General features: G+C 34.6%; 1 protein-coding gene across 5 annotated transcripts in view; it reads left to right on the top strand.

The window, feature by feature from the left end:
* Positions 1 to 17,771, top strand: part of LOC119068081 (teneurin-a) — a 289,470-nt gene that overhangs the window by 88,027 nt on the left and 183,672 nt on the right. For all 5 annotated transcript variants that reach the window (XM_037171490.1, XM_037171489.1, XM_037171488.1 and 2 more), the window contains one exon: positions 2,322 to 2,403. In XM_037171490.1, the coding sequence (XP_037027385.1) occupies positions 2,322 to 2,403 (82 nt within the window). The remainder of the gene's footprint in view (positions 1 to 2,321; positions 2,404 to 17,771) is intronic.

The following is a 17,771-nucleotide window of genomic DNA, read 5'->3' as shown; positions in this document are numbered from 1 at the left end:
ACCCCGCAAGCCTTATTCGATATACTTCTTTGACTTTTTCGGTAAGATATTGTGGAAGTGGATATGATGTGGAACATTCATACCTAAAAGCGTGTATGGTTCTATAGAGATAGAGGTGAAATGAAAATGGAATGAGGTGCTTAGGAAAATATCGATATAAGCACGCATGAATAAGTTTAAATTATATTCTTGAGAGGGTTGTGAAATGAAAATGAAGAATGTTTAAATACGCTAACGTTATATATGTGTACGTATATTTTATATGTATGCTAAAGAGAAGGCATGCAAGTCCTTATAATACGCAGATAAATGTATATAATATAATGTAACATAGCCTCCAGCAATACTCAGAAAAGGTTAAGATAAGAACTTTGTCGAATTTTAACCATATAAAGAACGTTAGTCAGGCGATAAATTCTTGGGAAATTATTTTAAGCTTCCCAAATCTATTTAACTATCAGAGCACATCATACATACGTATATTACTACACACATAAATGCTCTGGTATAACATTCTTTATTTAATATGCATTGTATTTCGTATCGCACATTATTTTACACATAAAAATTTTACATTGTAAAAGCTATTTTCAAAAGCTTAAGTTGTATGCCAAGACTGAGCGAGAATTTCGCAAATCCCCTCAATTTACTGAATGTTGCCAAAACGAATTTTGTTTTTGTCATAATCCAAGCAAAACACACACCAAAAAAAATATATGAAACACCAACAACAAAAAAATGATGCACAAAAACTCTACCAAAACATCCACTACCTACTCATATAAATGCTGCATATTTGCCGTCATATAATCTTAGAAATTGTTCAATGTTTAGCTTGATGGCACTATACTATAACTGTATACTATAACGAAACATCTAAAACTCCTACACTTTCCGAGAAAAACTATTCATTCGGTTTTGGCTTTGATATTTTCATGGCGTGGTTTCGTTCGAAGGCTTATATTGCCATTGAGACTGTACGTGAGGTCTTCGTACAACAATCGTTAACTTAGATTTCCGATTTATGCTCTTAATCCTCCCCCCAATACACAAGTTGTTGTGCCAAAGTACTTTGGATATAAAAGATCAGTTTCGATTTGTTGTGGATGTGGTGGTTGAGCAGAACAAAAGAACTTTGTCATTAAGTGTGGGATTTTAAGTATTTACATCATTCTTTTATAAATTGACGTTTAAAGTATTATCGAAGTTATTGTAATTGATGAAATGGTGTGAGTACTAAACTTTCTTAAGCTTCAGCTTGGAATTTTTATTTTATTTTTTTGATACTGTCCATTATGAGATTTAAAAAAAATATGGATTACCGGAACAGATACCAATTTTGCCAACTACTTTTACAGGTAATTATTAAATGTAAAGCTTGTGTAGAATCAACAACTTCACCAGCTGATCAACAAACACACTCTACTTGTATAATATACAATCAAAACACATTCTAAACAACGAGTTTACTACAGTCATACGTGTTATGTGCGCACATAGATGACCTTAACGTATGTATGCACTGTATGTAGCTTGGCTTTGAACTGTTTTCGATACAAAGGTATCGTCGTTGTCGACCAGCTGGAGATGTTCAGCTGTTGCTGATTCTGCACAAGGTTTACGTTTAATAAATGTACACTTTATAATTGGCTATTCGCACAATGTTTGAATAGCCAAAGTATTATAAAGTGACTATTTAGCATTAGCACAATGTTCAAATAGCACATCCCCAATTTTCACCTGTCAGTGTTTTTATGAAAAAAAAATATTTTTTGAGAAGTCTATACTCCAGGGTCTCAAAATATTAAGCTGGTGGGTGGATGATTAATAAAAAAAAAATCGGTCTATGTTTTCCGGTCCACAAAATTCACCATTTGTCACTTTCCGGACAGGAAAAACGAATTAAAAAAAAGATTGTCTATCAACCAGATACAATATTTTGAGAGCAGTCGGAGCAGAATTTTTCAAAAATCATGCCAAAAAAACACCCTTTTCGGACCGTGTTGTCGTAATGGATTGCATAAAATCTAAAACAGCATCCGAAAAAGTGAGACCATCACTCTTCCACCATCGTACAATCGTATAATCGAGAACAAAATGTTCATTATCAAAATTTGCGTGGTATACACACATACGGAACATCCAAAATAAAATATTTAAAAAAAAACTTTTGAAACAAACTCTACTGGGTACTAAAATATTCCAACAATCCTACAAATGTGTTACATAATTTATCATTTGGATAATTTAACACTATAACCTTCCTATCATAAAATAGCACATACGATTTCAGTTTAACCACATACTTTCATTATTTCCAGAATATCTTATGACCGGAAGCCCTCGAACCGCCGGATACCCTGCTAGGTCGCCCATTTCGACTGAATCGCCAAATCAACACAGGTAAGAGCAAATTTTAACTTACTTATCCTCTTCATATACATCCAGCACACGTGTGTGCAACACATTCAAACATACACACATATGTGTGTACAAGTGAAATATAAATCAAATGCTATGATATATGTTGAGTTTAGGGATGATTTTAAGATAAGCTTTAAATACAATGTACAAAATATACTGGAGTAGATATAGTGATGAAGTTTCTACCACCAACATACACAGATATTTTACACTAATAAAGCTACGTAAACGCCATAAATTTGAACTCTTTTCCTCAACATCCGGTAAATACGGTGAAAAGCTAAACGGAGCAAGTTGATTCCATTTTCGCTACCGTTCTCCAAATGAAATTATTTCGTTTAAACTCAATGTAAAAAAAAAGTTATATTACGCTTTGTCGGTCTAAATAGTTTTGAGTTTTGATGTTGATTTTAATGTGCACCCACTTAACGTAATTCGATTAGTAGATTCCCTTCGCGTACCGTTAAACAAATTCACAAACTTCAATCGACAACCACTAATAGCAAATTATCTCGATAATACCATCGTTTGATTATAAATAATTTCGTATCCAATCCACCTATATATAGGAGATGTACCCGTTTACATGGAAACTCACGCTAAAGCTTTAAGTACGATATCTGCCTACCCCGTACCATTGCTATTGATAAAACCCTATATTTCGATAATACATAATTCAAATTGAGTATAACTGGTGTCCATTGACCAATTAACACACAGCCAATTCATCCGAAACATTTATATATAATGTTGGCGTATAGATTTTTGGTGCCATCTGGGGCCAGGTGAACAGAGACAAAGAGGGGCTTTATCTTTACTTTTTGACCGTTTCAAAATAATTGTCATGGGATTATCCACGGCAATCTATATTATGAATGACACGAAGTAAGATAAAGGTGTACTGGAGACAATAAAGCATCACTGGAGTATTTTAGAATGGTAGATTAGAGCTTTTCAGATTCTGCTGTTGTTTATATATTATTTTGCTTTGTATGCTACGATGTTATTGACGATGTTTCACAGTGGAGAGCATATTATTTGTGTCATAGAAGATTTGAAGTATATATAAACGAAGTAGTTTTCGCTGATAACACGCTTTTGTGTGAACCATTGATTGTATACGTGAATATCTTGGATGTCACGAAGTCAATTCTGATAAAGTTAAATGTGTTTGAAATCGAAAAATGTCTTCTTACGGAAAATGGTAAACAATGTCTTTTGTGTGTAAGAAAAAGGAGGGACACAAAAGAAGACCGTAAAATTGTATGGCTTTTAATGTTTGCATCGTGGTTGTTTTTAGTAGTAGTTGCTACCTACAAATATTTTGAAATACGATCTATTTACCAAACTATTGTTGATATTGAATGCGAAAAGAAATGAAAATTCGAATCTTTTCGTTTCAAAGTTCCAATGTAATATACTAGCAGAGAGCTAGTATTGTAAATGATTTCTGAGTTTTCTAAAATTTCGCGAAAATTGAACTTGCACATATAGGAAGCAGAAGCACTGATTTTCGTTATATATGTGCAATATGTACGTAGTACATGTTTACCACCTATGATGATAAAAAAAACATAGCTAACGCCGACCCGTACGAAACCCCCATTCGCATCAAAAGCCTTTAATGTGGAACTCTTCATTTTCTTCTCTACTGAAAAGCTATTCGCCCTTTAAAATCACTTACATTATCCACTCTTTGCCTTGTTATCATATACAAATAAATTGTATTGAGGCAATATAGACAGCCCCTTACGAAGTCAACTTTCAGAAATTCCTGTTTAAACAGCTATATATCGCTATATTTACCTATATTTTACTATAAATAAACATTTCACAGATGAATATGCTATTATATAGCTCTATGTGCCTGTATATAGCTCAATATAGCTGTATATAGTTATATATAGATGTCCTTATATGGAATGCCTGAAGCAGCACACACACATAACCAATTGCTTCTATGTTAACAGAAACTCTCTAAATACAATTTTTCCCACTTTATATCACTTTTACTAAAATACAATATGGCCGCCGGCAGTCATTTTGTTATTAGACCGGAAATAGTACCGACGCTTTACATTCGTTAATACCTCGAGCTGGGTCGATCCAAAATTACCCATCTTCGAACTTAGCCTGTCTTTTGACATTATTAAACGAAAAAAAAAAAAGAATTTTCATAATCGGATGCGTTTCACTCAAGTTATCGTGCGGACAGACGGACTTTTTTTTTCTCGCTGATTTGACATCTCTGGACAACAACCACAATAGGTTTCCCCTTACTCCAATTCGACGTGTTACAAACGTATGCGTAAACCTATAAGACCCCAGTACTTCGTAACTAAGAAATGAAAAGCAGAAAACAAAATACATTATCTTAGCTCAGTGATTCCTTGGGCGAAGGGTAGGTCGGTGGTCTGGGATTTCACATGTCGCGACATATTTGCAGAATCCTATTTAAACCAAATGTCAAACCACGCTGGTTATGCAGCGAAGCAAGCAGAAACCAGGAAAATTGCCCACTACAGTCACCTAGCCGATCATTTCATTTTCATACCTGTTTGGTAGTATTGGATTGAATTTCATTAAAAAAGTTGGAAGTAAAATCGTGGAGGCAACAAACGAAAAACGTTCAACGGCATATCTGATACAGCGCATAAGTAATACAAAACTTAAGTGAAATATTCGACTTGTAAACTAAATGTATTTGAGTACTAATAAATTTTTCTCTGTGACGAAAAGTAAAACTTTCCTTGCCTTTATTGAGAAAAACGCTGAAGGCATATGCAACTCGACGATAAACGCTTTTTAGGTATACGGTGGCTATTCTGTATCCAGTTTATATTAAATCCAGTTTCTTCAACGTTCTTCTCTAATGTTTTCTGAACTATTTAGATTCAGCAGAGCAGGCAAGAGTTACACCCAACTTGTTGAAAATAGTGCTTCGAGTCAGAAGAAATTTCTCTTGTACAGAGTGAGAAAAGTAAAATTCGACTTGTTTTCTAATTTGGGGGTTGTTGTGGTTTGTAATTGATTCCACACAAAATTTTGTTGAACAAATGAAAATCTAGATGTTTAGATTCTGAATTTCGGATGGGCACGCGCTCGCAACAAGAATGAAATACTAAAATAAAAAAAAATTGTGTGAAATCATTTACAAACCACATCAACTTCCAAAAGAGAAAATATGTAGTTTAACAGTCTTGACATATCATTACAAAGTATCACTAATGTCGGAAAATACATTTAATGAAAAATGAGCCCAAAAAGAGCCTCCATTTATTCCAAAGAAGTGGTTATCCCCCTTGCAGCGAACAGTGTGCAATGCCTAATTTAAATAAAATGTCTGTTCAAGTAGATGGTTAAGGATGAAAATCATAATTTTACATCAAAGCAACCTACCCGCTGTATATGTGATGTGGAACATTAGATGAACCCCTACATAAATGAACAAATAATTTGTGATCGTGGTGTCTTAATTGGATTTTTAGGGAACAACAATTCCACGTAAACTTTGACTTGACCCTACTCCAATACCAGCTTCTCCCAATCGATGTTTGCGTAACGTATAGCATCATATACACACAACATCGCGTTGTGTTATTTATTTCTGAAACTAAATTCAATAATTTATGAGTGAAATGATTTTCTTATTTATGTAACAAACCAATGTCATAAATCTTATAACAATAAAAAGGGGTACATTTACAAGAATATAGTAGATTGATATCTAAAGTGCCAAAAACTGCAACTCATTTTCATTTTGATATTCAAAATCGACTATTTTCTCTCTCTCAGGTCTGTATTGCAAAATGATATATGATGGAGTGTTGTACATCTCACATGTTACGATACTACAAAAGAAAGTTATAAATAATAAAGCATCGTCAATGTATGGGATATTTAATCCAATGTATGTATCGATATACATATATAAAATCCACATACCCCCTGTTGTATGTTTCCATTTCACTGTACGAGTATTGCGAATACTTCCACCTCAAGATACATCATTGAGCGAAAGAATATAATGTGCATAGAATGTATGCGATTTGTGATAATGCATCATTCATCTAACTTGATTTAGTCGAGTAATTTTTCATGTTAAGAGTCAATTCGCCAAAACTTCAACCAAGTTGTATGAAACATGAAAACAAGCCATCAGCGATTTTCGGCGGGTACACAGTAATCGATTCAGGTGATCCTCCTGAGTCATTTGCAACAACAAAAAATCCTCGAAATAATTATGTTTTCACGACGGAGATCATGAAAAAATGTACTGCGTTTGGGTGACCAAAACAGTTTTGGTTGCATACCACCAAGAATACGTAACGCATTTATCTGAAATTATGGTCATTGGTAGAGGTGTTGACGCCGCATAAGCTGGCCTTTAATACGTTTCGAAATTTTTCTTGTTTGTTGTGCAGTAGCTATTTTTGGGGGAAAAAATTCCAGAGTGTTTTCAAAAAGTTACAACGATAGACTTGGAAGATATGGGTATCGTTGGGTAGGTAGTGACCTCTACTATCCATGACACCATAAACCTACCGCGGCACGACTTTCGTTGAGCATCAATTTGGATTGAAGTGTACTAACACAAAAATTCTCTATAATTTCGTTTTTATTCGCCTAAATTTCAATTTTTCTGACGTATGAGACAATTTTAAATCAGGGCTGTAGTTACTGCCACCTTACGCTTCGAGAAATTTCGTTTGGGGCCTATAAAATTTGAAACAATACCAACTGATTCAATTGTGTCATATGTTCCTCGGGTATCTCCCGACTTCCCAGTACGGCCAGTGCGGCACTGTATCAAGTGTTTACTAGCATATTATAAACATATTTTGTACGTTGGCCACTTACCGGAAGGATTTAAAAAAAATTCACAAGTTCACGAATACGAAAAATTTGACATAGTTCCAAATCCTTCCGGTAAGTGGCCAACGTACAAAATATGTTTATAATATGCTAGTAAACACTTGATACAGTGCCGCACTGGCCGTACTGGGAAGTCGGGAGATACCCGAGGAACATATGACACAATTGAATCAGTTGGTATTGTTTCAAATTTTATAGGCCCCAAACGAAATTTCTCGAAGCGTAAGATGGCAGTAACTACAGCCCTGATTTAAAATTGTCTCATACGTCAGAAAAATTGAAATTTAGGCGAATAAAAACGAAATTATAGAGAATTTTTGTGTTAGTACACTTCAATCCAAATTGATGCTCAACGAAAGTCGTGCCGCGGTAGGTTTATGGTGTCATGGATAGTAGAGGTCACTACCTACCCAACGACACCCATATCTTCCAAGTCTATCGTTGTAACTTTTTGAAAACACTCTGGAATTTTTTCCCCCTAAAATAGCTACTGCACCATATACACGAAAAATTTCGAAATGTTTTAAAGGCCAGCTTATGCGGCGTCAACACCTCTACCAATGACCATAATTTCAGATAAATGCGTTACGTATTCTTGGTGGTATGCAACCAAAACTGTTTTGGTCACCCTAGCGCAGTACATTTTTTCATGATTTCCGTCGTGAAAACACAATTATTTCGAGGATTTTTTGTTGTTGCAAATGACTCAAGAGGATCACCTGAATCGATTACTGTGTACCCGCCGAAAATCGCTGATGGCTTGTTTTTAAGTTGTTCGAAGTTTTGGCGAATTGACTCTTAAGGGTTTCAGCTTTTAACCCTGCCAGTTTATCGCTAGTATCTACTATCCTTTTCAAGTGTATTAGGAATAAGTTCCTTCAGAAATATAGCATCGACACGAATTCTTTCATACATGTGTTCATACATGCAAATAGTACTAACTCTGTAGTTATATACTTATATAACCACCTAAACGTATTATACATAAATTCCATTTACCATTCCTTCATTTTCCAAAAAAAAAAAAAAACGAAAGATCTCTTAGGTAAGATACGACAGTACAAAGAAGAACCTACCCTTGGAATGCTTTCAAAAGAAAAATGGACGCAGGTGTCAGAGATTTTCTTCAATGCAGCCAAAGACAAAATTGCGATAAAGTTTTCCAATTTTTTTTTTCTTCTCCCTATTCACTTTGTCGTATAAAGATGTTTTTCATTTTTGATTCCTTCCGTACGGACGGTAGCTATCTCATAGATGAATGTTTTATAAAAATGGTATCCATCATTTCCACATGGTGTGACTGCATTGATGTTATTTCTGTTATTTGCAATATTGAAACTCTTTCCATGATTACGTTTTTGTGGACGGAATAAAGTGCATATATTGCATCATTCTCACATTACAAGAGACTTAAACTAATCAGGCGGCGTTCAAAAAAGACTTCGGATTTTTTTCTCCAGTTTTTCACGACACAACTGAACCCCCTTGCATCCCTAAATGACGCACGTCTTTAATGAATGAAGCGTCAAACAACTAAAAACTAATATCAAGCAATAGAAAGGCACCCACAGAACGATCGAAAACTGTTTCAGCTTTTTTCAACCAACTAGTTTTTGTATTCGTAATGAATGAAACTTGTATAATGTGCTAATAAAGTTGTGAACTAGTCATAAGCGTGGAAATATAAAACACCAGTTGGTTGAAAATGTAGCTGGAGTATAGTTTTTTGAGTGCCCTCAACTGTAAATATGACTCATAGCGTTCCAGCTCAACAAAAAAATTTAGTGTTGCCTTGCAAAAAGCCAGTGGATAACAGAATGAAACATCATTGTTTATCAAAGACTCCATTTGCTATAAATCTTTTTCCGTTGTACACATACTATACTCCGGTAATGGTAGAGTGTTGTTTTATGACATATTTTTTATGACATTATGTTCCACTGCCTATGTAACAAAATGCAATAAAGGCAAAGCAAAAGTGTTGGTAATAGCATTTACAGTTTAACACACAAAAAAAAACATGGTTAACGTTCATGTAGCATTTTTCCGTTAGTCATCCCATCCCCATACAAATAACTAGCTACACAGGATCCCTATCAAAGCTCCATCAAAAAGGGAGAACATAGAAAACTCTCACACATTACCAGGGATTTTTCCGACACGGTTTCGTTGTTTGAAATATTCCTAAGCGAAAAACTGTGTCGTTCGCATCAAAAATGCTTTTATGTGCATTTTAGAACAATATTTGCTCCGAGAATGCTTACAAAAAGTACATTTTGCTATTTTATTTTTTAATTAATATTTGGGGTAATGTCAAAAAAATATTTCAAAATAACGTTGTGACTGTGCGTCACTCTCAGGCACTGCGGTATTAATTACAACAAATTTGTCTATGCATTTCTGGTGCTTTTATTTTGGAGCGCTAAAAGCACCCTAACATTGACGGCACCAGTGTGACTACATTGTAGAGAAAGTCGTATATTTGTTATGCACGATAAGCCTTTCACTATCATTAAGTGGCACTAAATTTGAACTCAGATTGGTTTCTCTACGATATTAGCCGACAAAAGAACTCCCCCGTTTAAGGTCCTCCCAGCAGTAGCAGAACAAAAAATGTTTGTCGGAGCAACTGTAACCATATGTAATAAAAAGATTTCAAAAGGTCTTATGAAGGTCTGAAATGCAAGTAGACTGCCGGGCAAATAACTCTGAAAAACGAAACATTAACTTTCTAACAGAAAAAATTCATTTAAGAATTCACCATGGCTTGAAATGTTTGATTCTACGAAAAGTCTACTACAGCAAATATCTAACTTTTTACTCAACTGATTAGATTCCGCCATGAAGATAATTGGTTGTTGTCAAAGTGTAAAGGAAAAGTTACTTTCATTTTTCATGTAATTGATTTCCTAACAGAAATGTCCAAGCCGACCGACCCTGATCTTAAATTGAGATGTCTTTGAGTTCTGCCCTTTGTATCTCATACAGCACGTAACTTTATTCGAGTGGCAAATTTATATTTGCGGTCGCATGTATAGACCTAAACATGCAACAAAACTTTCCGTTAGAATTACGAGATTAGAAACATTAATTGAAAACTACACAGGGCACAATTGTTTAACGTACTGAAAATGTTTATTCATTTTGAAGGCAAAGAATATACAGTACAGCAGGAATGGAAATGAATAGAACAAATAACCACCACATCGCAACAAAATGAAAAAAAAAATTAAATTAAATTCTCGTTTTCAACGAAATGGTCAGTGTCAATAAAATACTGGTGTGAGAAAGCAAAATTTTAAATTGGCACTATCCAGATACAGAACAGTGTGTATTATATATGGAAAAGAAAAGTCCATTTTCTATTGTTGCAAAAATAAAACGAATTTTACGGTTGAAAACCAACTAGAGCAATTTCTGTATGCACAGCCGACGCGACCAAGGACTTCGCTGGAAGCGCAAAGTTTTTTTTTTGTGCAAACTTGTCCTCACAATGATTCTACATTTTATCCGAACGTACCGTTGCGTTATCGTGCAAAATTTCGGGCTATAGATGAAGTGTATTTAGCGGTACGATACGGTATGCAATAGTTAACAAAACCAACAATCTCACAAGAATTAGTTTTCGCCAGGAATTTTTTTTTGGTGTTCAGTAACATTAATGTAGATGCGTTTTAGAAATCATTGTTAAACAACAATGTTAGCGCTGGGAAACTTTTAAGCAGCGTGCTCACAATTCTCCATTAGCAACTGATTTATTTATCATCTTTGCCATTTAATATGCCGATTGATTCAATAGCCATGTGAAGGATTTCAAATAGCAATGAAAGGTTTGCTATGAAAAATTCGGCTTCGATAATGTGTTGGCTTGGCTTGGACTATCTTATTACGTACTCGTATTATAAGCTTATTGTGTGCATCGAAATGAATGCATTTTCCTTTATTGTGTTGAAGTGTGTGTGTGTTTTTTTTTGCTCCACTTATTGTCTTAAAGCCAATTGGAGCATTCTATATTAAATAAGGACGAGGAGTGGATGAAACAAGGCTTGTAACGTATGTATGTTATGTATTCATATAAGAACAACTTCAAATGGGATTGCTTTCCATGCATATTATCTTTCGAAATGCAATTTTCTAAAATGTGAAAATTGTGAAATTGTTTTGAATTGAACTGAAACAGTGGAGAACCGACACCGTAACGTAGGTTTGCCATAATTATACTGTTCGATGGACTTTTCGGATTTTATATTCCATTTCTAAGTATGACAAAAACGAAAAAGAGAAATATGCTATGTACACCAACTATAAAGGAAGCAAGTTAAATGATAATCGTTGCCTACAAATTGTCGCTGTCCTAGAGGTATTTATTCTTATTTCAATTTTAAATGGTATTACGGCTTAAAGCTATCTGACTTTCCGTGGTGACCGTATATTTAAGAAACGATAATGTATAAGTGGAAATGCATAAAACCGTTCCGTCTCCCCCATCTCAGCATAAAGACACAAAATATACCACAGGGTGTTTACTCTGTTGATACTGATACAGTCAGTATTTCCCTGTTTTTGAATCGATTTAATGAAGTGCAGTTTTCTTTGAATAATATTCTTTGTTTAATGGCTTTACATGATAATAAACATCCACCAGAAGATTATGCATACCAGAATTGTGCAAGATTTTGATTTTAAATTAGAATTTGCATAAGTCTATTTTCGACTTTAATAGGATTCTTGTTTGATAGAATTAATGGGAATGAAGTTTTGAATGACGAATATCATAAATAAGATTAGGTGTAAATAATGTCACGATTTTAGGGTGTTTTCGAATACTGTTTGGCAAATGTTCGTGTATGTACTATTCAGATAACTTGGATACTTTTTTACGCAAGTACTATATTAACTTAAAATACTACATGAGATTGTTTTAAAACAGCAACACACACCGTCAACGGGCTTTTCGCCAAACTGACTGAATGACATTACCAACGAGCAATTACATGTAACACAAAGAGACGTTATCGGTACTAAATCCAAGACGCAACCTAATGACCGATTCAATCAGATGTCATTATTGCAGACAACTACCTGAAGAAGCGAATTATTTGTGTTGCGGTTGAGTTTCGAACCCACAACTGGCAATTCAATTATTCTATGTGAAGTCTCGACTTTCATACTGCGCTATTGAGTTGGTTACTGCAATCGAAGGTATTCACAAATCACTGTATAATGTGGCATCGACCTTGTTGACGTTGTCACCGCTTGTCAGCAAATTTTCTGTATCTGAATATGACGCTGTTGTAGTTTTGAAGAAACGACCGTATTGGTATTCAACTATGAAAATAAGGACGTCTCTTTCGTAGTTTTCAGGGTAAGCTAGTACATCGTCCCATGCCCTAAACGCATTGAATGTAACGATTATAATCGCATGTCAAACGGATGCATTTTCGAACGTCGAGATAAGCTCTACTTATCATTATGAGTCAGGGCTCAGCCAAATGGGTAAACCAACTCCGTGCATGGAAATAATGTGGTAGCATGGTATCCTAGATACCGGGAAGTCGTCGGGGCGAAAAATTTGATACCGGGTGATTTTCTTTTTTTTACTGTAAAAATTAGACCTCACCGGGAAATGTCTATCAGCGGGAAGTTCTCGCCGGGAAATATCTATAAGCAGGAAGAATTCAGAACTAACCGGGAAATAACTGTCACCGGGAAATCGGAAACAGCTATCACTGGGAAGAACTCACACCGGGGGATATCTATCAGCGGGAAGTACTCACTGGGAAATATCTATCAACGGGAAGAATTCAGAACTAACCGGAAAATAGCTGTCACTGGGAAGAACTTACCGGGAAATTATATCAGCTCGAAGAACCTATTGAGAAGTTTCTACCGACGGTGATGAACTTATTGGGAAGTTTCTGTTAGCGGGAAGTCTATCAGTGAAAAAAAATTTCTTGTCAGTGTTCAGCGGGAAGTCTTTTCATCAGGAAGTACTCACCGGAAAGTTTTTATTAACGGGAAGAACTCATTGGGAAGTTTCTAACAGGGGGAATTCTATCAGCGGGATTTTTTTTTGGTTAGTGGGCAGTGTTAAGTCTCTATCAGCGGGAAGTACTCGTCGGGAAGTTTTTATCAGTGGTAAGAGTTTATCAAGAAGTTCTCGTCATTATCCCGATCCCGATGAATTATTCTCTTCAACGAACTAAACTTTTGATGAGTTACTACTTCTGGTGAAACAGTTCCTAATAGGGTGCATAGACCTAAGAATTTAAAAACTTCGTCTGCGGCGCTTTTGCTCAAATTAAAGTTTCATTTAGAATTTTGAGTTGGTACAGTTTCAAAGAATGGTACCATTTTTGCATCATGAAAAGTCAATCTTCAGAAAATTTCACTCGCTCCGCTCGCGACTTACTTTTTTTTATTTAAGTAAATTAAGGTAGAATTTCGGAAAGATTGTTATGCCCAACATATCTGTCAGATTAGACCATAAGATAATTTTCCAATGAGTTTATATCTGTTTTATCAAAGGATGGACTCGTGCAGTTAGCATCTTTACAAACATTCTCTTCTACATATTGATGAGTGAGAATTCATACATAAGAAAGTAACTGAAAGGTTTTAGCATTGTAAAACCTAATGTTAGACTTAAATCTGCACAAAAAGACTAGAAAGGGATTGGGAAATAATATTCGCGCCACCGGGAAGTTAATTGCGACCCACCGGGAAATTTTTGTCAAAATTTTCGGATACCGGGAAGTTTTGACTTGGTTACCGGGAAGAAAACATTATTTCCATGCATGACCAACTCTGGGAAGTAGAGAAAATTTGTCTTTGCAAGTAGGAATAAATATTAATGAAAATGATACAAATGTTTCTGCTTTTCTATGAACTTATTTGAAAGGAAACTGTCTGAATCAGTTCAAACAGGTTGAAGGTCAAAAAGCCACAATAAAAATGTAAATAGAATGGATGTAAGACCGATAGAAAAAATGTCTTCTTCTATTTCTATTTGTCCCTGACTGAAGCTATTCTTAGAAAGATTGCAGAGTAATTGTTTTTATTTTCTACTAACTAAATGAAGGTCCAAGTAGATTGATTGTATTTATAGCATATAATTTTTTATGCCTGAGTGGCCTGAGTTAAAATGATGGTGTCGTGCCACAATTTATATCAAAACTACACTACGCAAATGTTAAGACACAACACTCCTATACACATTTAGTCATTGTTGTGTTATTGTTGTTACTGTATGAAAGAAAAAGCTGGTAACGATTTTGAGAATTTAATATGTTCGTATGATTTATCACAAAGCATAGCTTCCGAAATTAATTTTAATTTTATTACTTATGCCACTCAAGTGGAAATATGAGGTTTTCATTATCACCGTATACTAACATAGATACATGTTGTGATTCATTTCCGATCTGAGAACGCAGAATAAGTTCAGTCCTCGGTGAAATGGCGATGGCGGCGGTATCAAATTAACAAAACCGCAGCGTATAGTTTCTTCGTATAGTTGAATTATTATTTTGTATGACCCATGGTTTGCGTTTGGCTTTGTTGGAACAAAAATTAAAGATTTTAATATTCAAACCTTATTACGAAATAATTGAGTCGTCGAGCATATGAAAGGGTGTATCGGAGCTTTATATTTTTATTCAGTTTAGTTCATAGTCAATAATGTTTAGATTGTTCAATATTTTCAGCTTGGGAATTTTCTTTTAACTTTGGAAGAAACCAAATGCAATTTTCGAATGCAAAATTTTCAACCAATACGACTTTAGTGAAGCAAATAATATTCCATTATTTCCATTGTTAACGTTGCAGCCATAGTACTACTAACAGTCAATCTCAACATTCAGTGATACGGATGCATATTGATCTGTTTTTCGGAAGAAATTCTTTTGCACAGAAGAATAACAATGTCACAATTGGTCAAAAAAAAATCGCATCTTACCTCAAATGATGCAGAACTTTCCTGTATCTATGCAACGAGTAGAGCTTCGTAACTATAAAATTCACATTGATCTGTAAAAGAAACTATTTCTTTTCCCTATTAAATTCTATTTTCATTTGTTGTTGAATCAAAACAATCAACTACACCACCACACCATCGGTCGGGCCCTACCGGGCTTCCCTCATTATTTATGGAAATTATTACTAAAAGATAACGTTCATCATAAAATAAAGTTAAACAATAACTGAATGCAACGTTGAATAGACGATGGTAGCAGTTGAGCGAAACGATAATTAAGGAGCTAGGTAGAGTATAAAGTCCCTTTCTATATTCATTAGTAAAGTACGTTCGGTATCTACTTAAAAATTCATCCGAAAATCAAACTAATTATCGCAACTTTAATTTCATGGCCTAATTATTTTTATTGTGATTACATAGCAACACCATCATCATTCTGTATTGTAATCATCGAACGAAGTACCATTCAATCTACCAATCTCTTCCATACTCATGACTTGAGAAAATCCATAAATATTGTATGTAAAACCACATCGATAGCATAAACACAACACAAACTGGCAATCAATATTGCTTCAACTTAATCTCGAAAAGCTTTTTTTTTGTGTAGTATTCGTGCTGTGTTCTGGTGATCGTTCAGGGTACTACAACAACATAACATATATGTATATATAAATATAGCGTTGAACGTTCGAAAGGTACATAATGCGGTTTTATGTTGAAGTAAAAAAGCGAGGAAAAGGCTCAGCGTTCATCATGTTCCCGACATATATACAATACAATAACCCTATACACAATCATGATGATGATTTTATATACATATATTTAGAATGGATTTAGTTTTACCAAGTTTATATAGAAAATGTTCTCTGCGAGAAATGACTATATATAAATATTGCTGCAATTTTCTTGATACCAAAATCGATGTTGCTGAACAAGCTATTACTATGCAAATGCCTTGGAGCGTAATAAAAAATAACAAAAGACAAACTACTAATTTATATGCAATGATTTTGATTTCGGGGTAATAAAGTTTTATAATCAACTGTTTTGTATGTATGTTTCGTTTGTGTTGTAGTTGTGCTTTTATTGTTCGCTTATTGTGTACTATTTATTTTTATTTTATTTTTTTATATTTTACTCAGCGACAGTATATCGACCGAAAGTTTTCAGCCAGTCTATAGAAAGTTAAATCTTGCTGACGAAATAGTTATTGGGATAGTTCCAGTATTATATTATATAGAATTACGAATAACATAATGATCAGGAAATGAATTTTATATACATTTTGTGTAGTTACAGTGGTGATGGGTTTGTGCTCTATTTGTCCGCCCAAAACAATTTTTTATAAATATTTTTTTTTACCTCCCAACTTTTAACATCAAATCATGAGTTCCGCATCGTAGTCATTCTACCTAAATAATCGTCTTACATCCCCAACGACAACGTGTGTACATACATTACAATTGTTAGAAGTAATACCCAGGTACTATTTCAGGGAAAACGTTTCCCCATATTTTCCTAAATTTATCCACATTTTCCTACATTCTGCCTAGTTTCCCCAAAAAATTTTTTTTTGAAAATTAAGGGAAATTAGGAAAAATATTTTCTCAAAATTAGTCCCTATCAAATTGATAGCATCAATAGCATATCGCAAAAACTATCATGACCACTTATAGCATTCCCTCCTTTAATGGAAATGCATTGCAATAAAAAGTCAATCGATCTGGATTCAACCGTGTTCCTTTTTATGAGTTTTCAACAATTTCTGCAGAAATAAATGAGGATATGAAACAATGGGTCAGGAAAGCCATCTTTTCTAGGCACCTAAACCAGAGAGTTTCCTTTAGTTCCCTTCAGTGTTAATAAGTATTCAAGGCAATGTAACTGTTCAGCCTAACGCATTCTGATGATCTGCTGCAGCATCACTGTAAATAAGTTCCGCATACCAGATCCAACTTTGCGCTACCTCAGAGATATCTGGTCCAACTATCCGGACATTTCGCATCCCGACATGACAAATATTAACCTTCAAAGGTCGTTATTGTGCAGATGAGTCTTGACAAAAATCACCAATCAACAAAAATACATTCACTCATGACTCTAAACGTCGGTGATTGAACAGTTGTAAATATATATGGCACGCAAGATATCTAAGTGTAGCTAACTAATTGTTGTAAAATTGTTAAAACAATATTTTGCAGTAAATCAGTTACAAGCGAACACACAAGCTCCCATAGCCATAGCTATACTTTGATGTCTCATTTCGTTGCAAAGCTTAGACTTCAGGCTGAATAGCGAACGTATTTTTAGTTCCGATTGGAGTCAATTTCTTTCGATTTCAATTTCTATAATTATTTATATTGACTGCACCTATGGTTCGGTTTAAGAAAATTCGCATGAGAGTGGGCTGTTAAATCACACTAGTTATGAAAATGAATATATTGTTATATGTCCATAACTAATTTTACTTTAAGTTAATTGCAACCTACTTGAT

The sequence above is a fragment of the Bradysia coprophila genome (genome assembly GCF_014529535.1).
Source record: "Bradysia coprophila strain Holo2 chromosome X unlocalized genomic scaffold, BU_Bcop_v1 contig_173, whole genome shotgun sequence".
In the NCBI taxonomy this organism is placed as follows: Eukaryota; Metazoa; Arthropoda; class Insecta; order Diptera; family Sciaridae; genus Bradysia; species Bradysia coprophila.
Note: the sequence above shows the minus strand (reverse complement) of the source record. Positions and strands in the feature narration are given on the sequence as shown.